The sequence below is a fragment of the Ischnura elegans genome, chromosome 6 (genome assembly GCF_921293095.1).
Source record: "Ischnura elegans chromosome 6, ioIscEleg1.1, whole genome shotgun sequence".
NCBI lineage: Eukaryota > Metazoa > Arthropoda > Insecta > Odonata > Coenagrionidae > Ischnura > Ischnura elegans.
Genome location: NC_060251.1, coordinates 51,301,548 through 51,312,917, shown reverse-complemented (window position 1 = coordinate 51,312,917; position 11,370 = coordinate 51,301,548). Strand labels below are relative to the sequence as shown.

General features: G+C 37.5%; 1 protein-coding gene across 2 annotated transcripts in view; it reads left to right on the top strand.

The window, feature by feature from the left end:
• Window positions 1-85: 85 nt before the first annotated feature.
• The window catches only part of LOC124160650 (centromere-associated protein E-like), a 36,716-nt gene continuing 25,431 nt past the window's right edge, over window positions 86-11,370 (top strand). For both annotated transcript variants that reach the window (XM_046536568.1, XM_046536567.1), the window contains exons 1-10: window positions 86-353; window positions 431-542; window positions 655-731; window positions 865-972; window positions 2,575-2,700; window positions 6,496-6,633; window positions 6,758-9,965; window positions 10,067-10,140; window positions 10,336-10,554; window positions 10,772-10,912. In XM_046536568.1, coding sequence (XP_046392524.1) covers window positions 321-353; window positions 431-542; window positions 655-731; window positions 865-972; window positions 2,575-2,700; window positions 6,496-6,633; window positions 6,758-9,965; window positions 10,067-10,140; window positions 10,336-10,554; window positions 10,772-10,912 — 4,236 coding nt within the window. In that variant the 5' untranslated portion in view covers window positions 86-320. The remainder of the gene's footprint in view (window positions 354-430; window positions 543-654; window positions 732-864; window positions 973-2,574; window positions 2,701-6,495; window positions 6,634-6,757; window positions 9,966-10,066; window positions 10,141-10,335; window positions 10,555-10,771; window positions 10,913-11,370) is intronic.

Genomic DNA, 11,370 nt, shown 5'->3' with positions numbered 1-11,370 from the left:
AATGTCAACAATAAAGCTAACAATGATTTTCCCGGTTGCCCAGGAAACAAAGGACCACCGAGCAGCGCGATTCAGTGTGTTGTGGAACGTCTGCAAAAAAAGGCTGTATTCGTAGAAGAGTTTATCTAACTTTTCGAAGGAATTAACGATATTTTTGGGAGCACTTGAATGCTATATCCCTGGAAACTGAGAACATCTTTTTTTAATGCCCTTAGTGGCATATTCGTCTTATGGTTTCGGAATAGTTTATGGTGGTTGTGAGTATAATTGTATGTGAATGAGCTGTCAACCGAAGTAAACAAAATATATATCGACGAAAAATGGACGAGAATGAAGCTACCGCTTCTTCTCAGGTAAGTTTTCGTTAGGATCTCATCCTTGAAGTGCCGTAGGAATAACCTCGTTGATGAACGACGTATTTCTGTTTCAGGAGGCAGCACCCAAGAAGAGGCAGGGCTTGGAGGCAATGAGCAAAGAGGAACTGATTAAGAAGTGTAGAAATCTTCTCACCATCGCTCAAAAAGCGAAGGAGGCGAAAGACGGTAAGTGAGATCTTTTATCACTCCGGCAACTGGCAATTTTATTCTAAGGTAACGTCCACCTCCACGTTTCGCATGAAAAAATTGATAATGACTATATTTTCATTTTTTGCAGACGCCAACGAGGAAGTTAAAGCGTTAAAAGAAAAGCTTAACCAAATAAAATCTCAGCATGATGGAAAAAAACCACAGGTAAGGTTAAACTGGCAAGGGCGGGGTTCTAAGAAGCTTTAATTTAATCATTAATCTCAAAGCCAAGTTTATCCAGTAGTCATAATTTTATGGAGATACTTATCAGTAGCTATTTTTCTATTCTAAATCCTAGGTGCAAGGAATCGGAGAAACCAAAGATAAGCAATTAGAAAAGCAAATAACTGCCATGCAGGAAATGATTAATAATCTCACCGAGCAAAAACTACAGTTCGCAATGGAGGTTAGTCTATTAGCAAATAGTTTACTACCAGTTAAACTCTTGGCGTATTTAAGTGAGCTCTGTTGGTAAATATTAATTGAAAAGCAGCGTATATATTTTTTCTCAAGGTTTTGTGTTGGTGTATGAGAAGCATATAATTAGGAGGCCTTGTGTACCTACAGGTTGTGCCAGTCACCATTTAATTCTAATTAATGAGGCGCAACACCCTTTATGTAGATTCTTTTAAAGTGTAATAAAACATTTTCATTCACTTATTCACCATTCACATTGATAAATCAGAATGATCACAAAGGTGTTAAATATTGTACCCATATCACATTCATTACTTCTTTCTTTTAACCCTTTTCATTGGTATCATGGAATGCAGAGATCATGACTGGCAGCAATGGCTGGCCATATGGGTGGCATGCTCTTAGTTGACCAAGCCTCATTATTTATTTATGAGTACATCTTATGCTCACTTATTATTGATTCATTTTTAATATGCATGACCATTGATGAGTTTTATGATGCTTCTATCATTGAGGTTTGGCCCATCCCTATGCCATATAAATTATGAAGTATTCATGCTTACAATGAGGCATTTCAATATATTTAAGTATGTTAAAAATCGATTCATTGAAACTCAATCATCCGCTCATACACTACCAGGTAGAACTAATTTCATTCAGGCTGGAGAAATAAAAAATGAATGGTGTGAAAAACACATAAAACACAGGGCAGGGACAGCAGTGTAGCAGAATATGGTAGAAGGCAGTGGCAAAGTGTGACGTTCACGCTTGGTCATCACATGTATGGCGGATGCCCTGTTTCCAGGGTCACATTTTTCATGAAATTTCAGCTTTCTGGATAAAATAACTCTTTAAAAATGGTGAGGTCAGTGCTTGGAGGCCCTGTGGGGCCTCAGGACCAAAGGCTCAGGATAGCCTTTCAGCTTCTTGGACCCCACAAGTACGTGAACTGTAAAATGAAAGAACACCTAATTACTAGCCTAGATAACATAGCCATCTTCAGTGAAGGGGATTGGCTAGAGTGGGTTCGGGGAGCAGAATTGACACCATCAGAGATTCTTTTTACATCATATCTTCGGCAACAAAAAAACTACTGCTTTCATACCCGTTCTTAAAATCTTTTTTTGACCTTTTCTTAAGTCATAATAATATTTTTCATTGTGGTTGAGTCATCAGCAAATCCAGAAATTCTCCACTGACTATGAGGCTAACATTATTGATTTTTATAAATAGCCTCAATTTTACGTTTTTATTTTAACCCTTTTGCTGCTTCAATAGATTTTTCATCGGTTCCATTATTTTGCCTATTATCCAGAAAAAAATGAATTGAATCATTCATTTGACGTCGCTGAATGTCGCCGCACGAATGGACGTAGTTCCGCTAGAATTTCGAGCAGATGACAGCACCTACGACCGAAGGGAGGGTTTTTCGAAAACGTAGATATTTACCCGCATGTCGTGTTGAAAGGAAAAGTTTTTTGAAAGTCGTGGAATATCCCCGCATGTCGCAGGCAATAACCATAATGTTTTTTGCGGGTATTCCCGCTTGTAGCAGCGAAAGGGTTAAATTGTAATTCATTTTTTTAAATAGATGGATTCCTTCAAAAAGAAAACTTCAAAACTGGAGGAAGAGTTACGCAATCTGAGAGAGAAAGAGAAATGTGCTAGCCAGCGAGTATCGGAGTTAGAGATTGAGCGTGATGGGTTTGAAAGACAGGTGAGTATACTATTTGAGTTTTTTTTACTTACAGCTGTACATCAATCATCTACAGTGGAACCTCGTTAAAGCGAGTACGGGCTATAGCGACACCCCCGCTATTACGAGAGATAGTCGATGGACCGTCAATTGACCCTATAATAAACGTGTTAAAAAAATCATTTTTACGAGACCCTTTCGGCGTTGGCTCTCGCCATAGCGAGGGTTTCACCGCCGGAAGACTTTCATCAAGACTCCATAACCTCTGTAATTGCTAGCGATCTGTTAGAAATGAAGTTAATGGAGTGCTCAGTCTCAAATTTATGTGGTAAACTGCCGTTCGATAAATATAATGATGACGAAACAATGCTTTGCATGATTTTTATTCAGTGCGGCGCTCATAAATTGTTTGAATAGTTAGTCGTTATTTGAGTAAGGAAATTTAGTGATGCAAAAAACATCGCCTTTCGCCTGGATTTATGCTTACGTTTATCGGATAGATGTTTATCTGTTGCCGCACCACTCCTGTTCCTGTATATCTGTTCACAACAGGTATATTGGCTATTATTTGCTCTACCTCCGGTAAAGCGACAATTCGCTATAGCGAGTATTTATTAGTGCACCATGGGGTGTCGTTATATCGAGGTTGCACTGTACTTTGCCTTTGTGCTCAAATGTTATTGTTTTATTAAGCCCCAATAAGATTGAATTGACATCTGTGGAATACATTTATCTATTTTTATTCCCATGTGTTGTGGTCCATGGTACAGTTCCAAACAGTCTAAGTGTATGCTATGCTACCTACCAAATTGCTCACTAATAAGTTGCTTATTCAATTGATCATTCGTGGTGGCTGCAATCTGGGAGTAGAATAATTTTGATTTCACTGTATTTCTGGCTCTACCACCCGTTTCCTTCAAAAAGGCTCTACTTGCATATACAGTACACTCCCGATTATCCAGGCTGATTATGGGAAGAGGTGGCACCAGGGTTGATTAATTTAAATCACTTTGATTTAAATCACTTGATTTTTATTTTAAAAATTAAGGTGATTTAAATCATAATGTGATCTATACGTTTGATTTTTAAAGAGTCAAGAAAAGGAAGCTGTAAGTGTATAATTTTGATTTTTATTCCTTAATTAATACAATGAATCGACAGTTATCAGCACAATGGTGGCTCTTAAAATAGAAATGATACTGTATGAATGCATGTAACATGAAAATAAAAAAAAATGGCATTGGTTAGAATGCTAGTGTATCCGTTGAAAAAAATTTGTTTTCTGATATAACTTCTAAGCGTAGGCACCATACAAAGTTGCAATTACAGAATTGTTCTAAACTTCATATGCTTTAGAACCGCATAATATAGCACTTTTGATACTTCCAATGGCAATTTTATATTATGCCGGTGTAATTTTTAATTTGATACCATTGGCATTTCCATAGTTCTCTCCCCTGATTGACTAAATGTTGTATTAAGTTTAGAGTTGTTGCCTCTTATTGTTTCTGCAAACGATCATTCTCCAATATGCTGCCCAAATAGTTAGTATTGCAAATAACTGAATTTTTGATGAATGGAGAATCAAAAAAATCTCATTTAAATCAATAAAATCCGATTTAAATAAAAAAATCAACAAAAATGATTTTTTTGAAAAAGAATCATGATTTTTATCAACCCTGGGTGGCACGATTAATTGGAAAACACGGATAGTCCAAAGTTTACTTCGATTTCTTGTAATTTTCATAATACACGTTTATCAAACAATCTATTAATACTTAAGCACATTGCCTATTATTTTAGATTGCTCTCTGAAATCGTTAAGAGCTTTCTCTTCCCGGCCGCGAACTTTATCGCGGTGATAACTTGATTGTACTCATATTCCTACTGCTTCATGTAATACCTGGTTTCCGAAAACCATGTACCCGTGGCTGCGAGGTCACGGATTCAGAAAAGTGGTATGCACGAATGCTTCGAAACCACTGCGCGACGTCGGAAACTACACTGACAGGCACCATGCCAAGTAGTTGCGTCTCACACAAGTTGCTGGGATGCAACTGCTGTGGGATGCGGATCCGTAATCACTGAGCCCGATCCCGCACCGCAATGCTTGGAAAAGAGGAGCACAGAACTCCAGTGAAGGCAACGGACGCGCAATTACGCCTTCATGCAGTAGCGGTAGTAGGAAACCAGGACTTCAGGCAAATTGTCTATGGAGGCGAGTGCCTGCGCATTTGCGACATGAAATATACAATCATAGATCGTGAGTACCATTTCTCTGAATTTACGAATGATAAACCATTGAAAAATGTTCTGAAATTAATCAAGAGTTTTTTCTTGCCACTGGTCGTCGTCTACAATGCTATAGCAGACATCCAAGTAAGCTTGAAACATTCCTTGTCAGAAAGTAGATAAAATAATTCCAATTTAAGAAAGGAATCCTAATGGAAATAATTAGCCCAGTGTAGCATTTTATTTCAAAAATACAAATATCTTAGTGCTTTCGTGTCCGATTTTATTTTTTTTATAAAGATCGCTGAAAACTTCAAAGGACCGTGAACTCATGCATGGATAATCCGCAACGCGGATAAACCGCAGCCGGATAATCGGGAGTCTGCTGTAATTCCACTTTAACCCTTAACCGGTGACGTGCGGTCTAAGAGACCGCTGCGTTTCTAAAATTATGAATATTTTCAAAATTAATATTTCAAAATATCTGTAATTCTCGTTAGCTTCATATTTTTGCCTAACAATGACGTTCCACTTTATTTTTGCATTGGAAAAATTAGAAGGAGGTTTTCCGTGTTTTTGTACGGCGGGAAAAGTCTACCTACTGCCCGCATTTCAGACATTCCAGCTTCTTCAGCCTCTTCCTACGCTAGATGGAGAATTTGCCCAATAATTTATCCTGCCCTTCTCGGGAGTCTTACATTTGACATTCTCCTTCTCATATGGAGTCTAACGAGATCTCCGCCATTGATTTAATGCAATTAAATCGTTTCATATCTCTATATCTTTCTCAGACTGCTGAAGCATAAAAGAGTTGACAAAGGAAATATTTATACACATCCGGGAGGTTGCCAACGACATTATTTTTAATATTTATTCTATGTTTTTGGCGTCAGTTTTTTGACCCTGCTTCAAGTAACAATTTTTACTGACAAATTGGTTCGTATTGGGATTATAAAACTTTTAATATAAGTGTTAGAATAGTTAAGCATTTAAAGAAAAATTCAACAAACTAATAAAAATGGCGTTGCAACATTTTATGAATTTTTGATTTAATGCGGTCTCTCAGACTGCACGTCACTAGTAGTGTAACAAGAATTGCACGTCACTGGTTAAGGGTTAAGTTCAGTTGTGAAATGGGTAACATCTTAATTGTGTAGGCTTAATATGCAAGATATCTTCTGTTGATGTATTTTTCCTGCTGGATGCTGTGTGTGTGTACATTTGTATTTAAGTGAATGTGTGCTTATTATTCTTTCTTGGTATATTTTTCAATCCTATTTGTGTGCGGTTGTTATCCTATGATGGGCTTTTCCTCATAGGATGTCAAGCATATTCTTAAGGCTTCATAATAATTACCAGAATCTGAACTAAGTTATGATATCATATCTTCAGATGTTGCCCTATAACTGTGGGCATAGTTATAAAAAGTTAACACAGTGCTGTCACCCTGGAAATGATATTGTAAAAAGCATTTAGAATACATCATTTTTTATTTATCGAGAAATGGACTTTTTTTGGCATTAAATGACCCACACATGAGTTTAGATTGGGCGATTTCATCCATTATTTCCTATCTTCTTTTAGGCCAGAAGGTTAGAGAAAGAAGCTGAGTCATTAACATTTGCTCTTGATGAAACTGAAAAACGAGGAAATGAAGCTTTATCAAAAGCCACCATTGAGAATGAGAAGTTGAAGAAAGACTTGGAAAAATTGGTGTCAAAGGTAAATGTTCTATTACTTTGCCTTTTGTGTAGGCCCAGCTAAATAAATGAAGTAGCTTCCAATCTGTGATAAGTTTTTCTTTTTTATGTCTTCATAACTTTTTTCTTTTCTTCAAATACAACAGAATGAAGTGCCTTCTGAGGTAGATAATCAACATATAGAGAAAGAGGATATTAAGGTACTGCAGAAAGAGATTGATTTTTTTATTTCTAAAGTTACTGAGTCTGGTGAAATACTGGATTCTGGGATTGATTTCAGAACATTTAATCCAGTTTGGCAAGTTATTGTTCATCTTAGAAATCATAATTTTGAATTAGGTCAGGAGGTAGCAGAGTGTAAAAAAATTGAATTTGAGAAAAATTGCCTTTTGACAGAAATTTCAGTGCTGAAAGAGACTGCTGCTAAAATGCAAGATGCTCAAAACCAGATAATGGAACTTACTGAAGAAAAAGAGGTTTTGAGCTCTCAGATTCAATCTCTAAAAGCAGCTCTGGCTGTATTCAATGAATCTAAAGAAAAACTTGCATCTGTGGAAGCTGAAAATGAAGTTTTGTATGCTAAACTGAATGAATTTAAAAATGAAGCTGAATCTCTGAAAGAACGGCAAGCCAGTGAGGAAGTAGAAATGGAAAGGAATGCTTTAAAAGTCCGAGTTGATGAGCTCATGGGAATCCATAGTGCTTGTGAGAAAGAAAAATCAAAATTGGTGGCAGATGTGGAGCATCTTCAGGCTTTATGTGCTGAAAAGTCTTTGTGTGAGAAAAAGTTGGAGGAAGTGTTGTCAGAGAATCGCATCCTTCACAGAAACATTTGTCAAACAAAGGAGGAGATGGAAACATGCCAAAATGAGATTAGTAAATTTAATGTCGAGCGTGAGACACTTAATCGCAGGATAACAGAACTTATGTCTGAGGGTGAGAATATGGAAATTAAGCTAGTGGAAGCAATGAAAGGAAATGAAAAATTGTGTGATGAAATGAAATTGCTGAAGGATGATGTTGAAGCTAGTAAATCACTCAAAGTCAAATTTGCAGAAATACAGACTGAGAAGGAAATATTGGAGGAAAAGGTGAATGGCTTGCAGTCATCTATTGAGAAAAGTGGCGTGGAAAGGGAGGAGCTGTTGAAAGAGGCTTCTGAGAGAGATGCCCAACTGAAAGACCTTGTGAAGGAAACTAAAGAGAAATTAAACACTGCTGATGCTGAAAAGGCTGCCCTCAAGACTAAGATTGATACACTGGAGCAGAACTGTCATGTGCTCTCAGAGAAAAATAAATCCAGTCAAGAGGAAATAAAGTCTCTTGTTGAGAAACTTGAGGAATTAGAGGTAGCCTTGGAGCAGCTGCGAGGTGACAAAGAAGCTGCTCTTGCTGATATAGAAGCCGTCAAATTGGAAAACAAAGCACTCAGAGATTCGAGTGCTCTGCAGGTAAAAACTCTTGAAGAGGAAAAGTCCAAACTGGAACAGGAGTTGCAGAAGGCTGTTTCTAGTGTGGGGAGGAATTCCTCCCTCGAAACGAAACTGGCTGAGGTCGAATCCGATCGCAGGGCTGTGATATCTGAGCGTGACAGTCTGAGAATGATGTTGACTGCATCGGAGGGGGAGAGAGATCAATTTAGGGAGCAGAATTCAAGGCTGAACGAAACCTTAGTCAACCTAGAGGAGAGGCTTAGAGCAGCAGAGGAAGGGGCTGAAGGTGTGAGGGAGGCTTTGGAGAACAAAGTGAACTCATTACAATCGACATTAAGGGAAAAGGAGGCCCTTGAATTGCAACTGACCGAAATGAACGAAACACTTGTGAGAACAAAGAGTCAAGTTCAGGAGATAGAAGATGCCAAAAACCTTTTGGAAGGAGAAAGTCGATCTCTGAGAGAATCGTTGAAGGAACAGAACAAGGTTTTAGAGAGACTTCGTGAAGTTGAAGAAGGAAAAGATGGAATGGAGAGAGAAATAGAGACTCTTAGGGCATCCCTGAAAGAGGAGTGTGTCGTGAAGGCTCGCTTGGAGGCGGAGAAAATATCTCTTGAAGAGGAAGTAGCAACCCTCAAAATGGCTGTGAAGGATGAGGATAAGGTGATGGAGAGACTGCGGGAAGTGGAGGAGGAGAAAGATGGTATGGAGCGGGAGATTCAGACGTTGAGAAACAATTTGAAAGAGGTTATGAGGAATGAAACTGAGGAGAAGGAGGTCCTCCGAGAGAGGTTGGAGGCTGCTTTGTTGAGTGAAGGCAAAATGAAAGATATGCTTCACACTGCTGCAGACAGGAGTTCCTCTCTGGAAAAGGAAGTTGAGGACTTGAAGTTAACTCTGAAAGAGAATTCAACTGTAAAGGAAGAGTTGAAGGAAGCTTTGGCTAGAAAAGAATTACTTGAAAAAGAGGGGGAAAATCTAAAGTCGGCTCAGGAAGAATTTTCCAAGTTAGAGGAGCTCTTAAATAAGTCTACGGAGGAAAAGACTAAATTGTCCAAAATCAATGAAGAAATGGCTAGTCAAATTGAAATTCTCCAAAAGAAGGTTCAGGACATTGAAGTAGAAAAACAGGATCTAGGAAAAACTCTGCAAGATTTGAATAATATGATCATAAAGTGGGAAGAGGTAATTGATAAATTTTTTAGTGAAAATGTTCTGGATCAAATCACATCTTCAACACAGCCAGAAGGTAATATCCAAAGCACATCTTTAGTATCTGATGTTGAAAACTTGAGCTCCAGTTTCATTAGCGCTGATACTGTAAGTGAACATATGCAAGTCATAATTCCAGCACTGAAAAAAAGTTTAAGTTATATCCTGCGAATAAATAAGATGAGTGAAGGTGTGGCTGATAGCTTAAAACAATCAAATAATGAAAAGGCTAAAGTGAAAAAGGAAATGGAAAAGAAATTGCAAAAGTTAAAATGCCAGCATGAAGATTTCAGGAAGAAGAAAGAGTCTGAGCTAGCAATATTGATGAGAGACATTATGGCTATCAGAGAATCAATAGGAGTGGACTCAAATTTGGACAGTGATGCAAATAGTATTCTAGCGAGATTACAGGATACATCTGTGTTAGTTAAGAAAATGATAGGTGGATTAAATGAAGAAAAAGTGAAATTGGAAGGCATTATAACTGCAATGAAAAGTGAGAGAGAAACAGAAAAAGCCTTTGTTAAAGACTTAGAAGGGAAAGTTAAAGAGCTTGAGGAAGCAAAATACAGTGCTGAGCAGCAGCTTATTACAGAAATGAAAGATGCAAATACCGTGCTGAAGAAACGTGGAGAGGCAATTGCAGCATTGGAAGCAGAACTTGCTAAGTTAAAAAGTCAGCTTGCAGAAGCCCAGTCAAAAAAACAAGGTGAATTTTAGGTAGAATTTGTTGGTTTTTATCAATATTATTAATTTTTATAATTTTTACTAATAAATTTTTCCTTTTGTTTAAATATTTTCTTCAAGTAGCAGTACCTGTTAGTGAAGCACTAGTCTCAGAAGAAAGTACAAATATTCATAGTGATCCGCATCCCCAGTCTAAGGTAGGTGTGATTTCAGTTACTGGTTAAAAGTTTTATAGGATTGCAATAGTCGTGTAAGTTGATTGATTTTATCTCATGGCCTCATTAATCTACATCCATCTAATTTCTGAACGTTTAAAGTACATATATAAGTTCTAGTTTGTATTAATGGAAGTTAAGATTAAATTTATTATTAAAAAAAATGTCTTTCTGTAGGAGGATGTGAAAAAAGGTGATAATTTGGAAGGAGAATGTAAATATCTCAGGCTTAGAGTGTCTGAACTTGAGAAGCAAGTTAACTCAATGAGTGTAAAGGGGTCCAATATTTGTGATACTGTGGGCAGTGAAGTTCTTAGCACTAGCACTATAAGTAAGACTGAGGAAGCAGCTCGACTTCGGGATGTTGAGGAAAGCTTTGAGGACCGATACACTAAGGTAAAGTATATTTTTGCGTTTGCATTTTGTATTATAGTCTTGTTGCTCTTCATCAATGGAGGAGATCCTCTGTGGCTAATCAACTCATGCAGTTGCTCACTTTGAGCTGAAATAGATGTCATTCAGTTGTTATTTTCTTTGAAGCCGGTGTTTAATAATCAACCATTTGCTCTGGTTGCCAATTAATTTACAATTGATTGTTTTGCTTACTGTTTAGCTACGTATGGTTGCTGTTAAGCTGAAAAAGCGATGCACTGAACTCGAAGGAGAAAGAAAGAGGGCCGATGAACTCCAGGGGCGATTGAATAATTTGAGTAAAGAAATAACTAACCTCTCAACCCAGGCGAAAAATGCCAAGGTACACCTAATTAATTTGGTTGTTGTTTTCTGGTTACTAATATATTAATAATATTAATAATATAATCCTTTCAGTGGCCGAAGAATGGTTCTCAGCAAACAGGCTTGCCCTTAACACAAATAAAACCCAACAAATGGTGTTCTCCTTAAGCCCTACTCTGTACCACACTAGAAATTTAAAGCTACTGGGCTTTGACCTTGATTGCAGACTAACATGGGATTGTCATACATCCTCTACAACTGCTAAGTTATCAAAAGTAGAGATGGGTCGAATAGCAGATTTCTCGAATTCGAATATCGAATTCGAATATTAAATCATTGCTCGAATATTCGAATACCTCGAATTTCGAATACCTCGAATACTAAATGATGAATGCTGGAATGTTTGACTCGGTTGCCTATGCAGCAGGCAACTCAAGATTTTGGGGAGTAATTTTGATTTACTTTAAAGGATTCGAA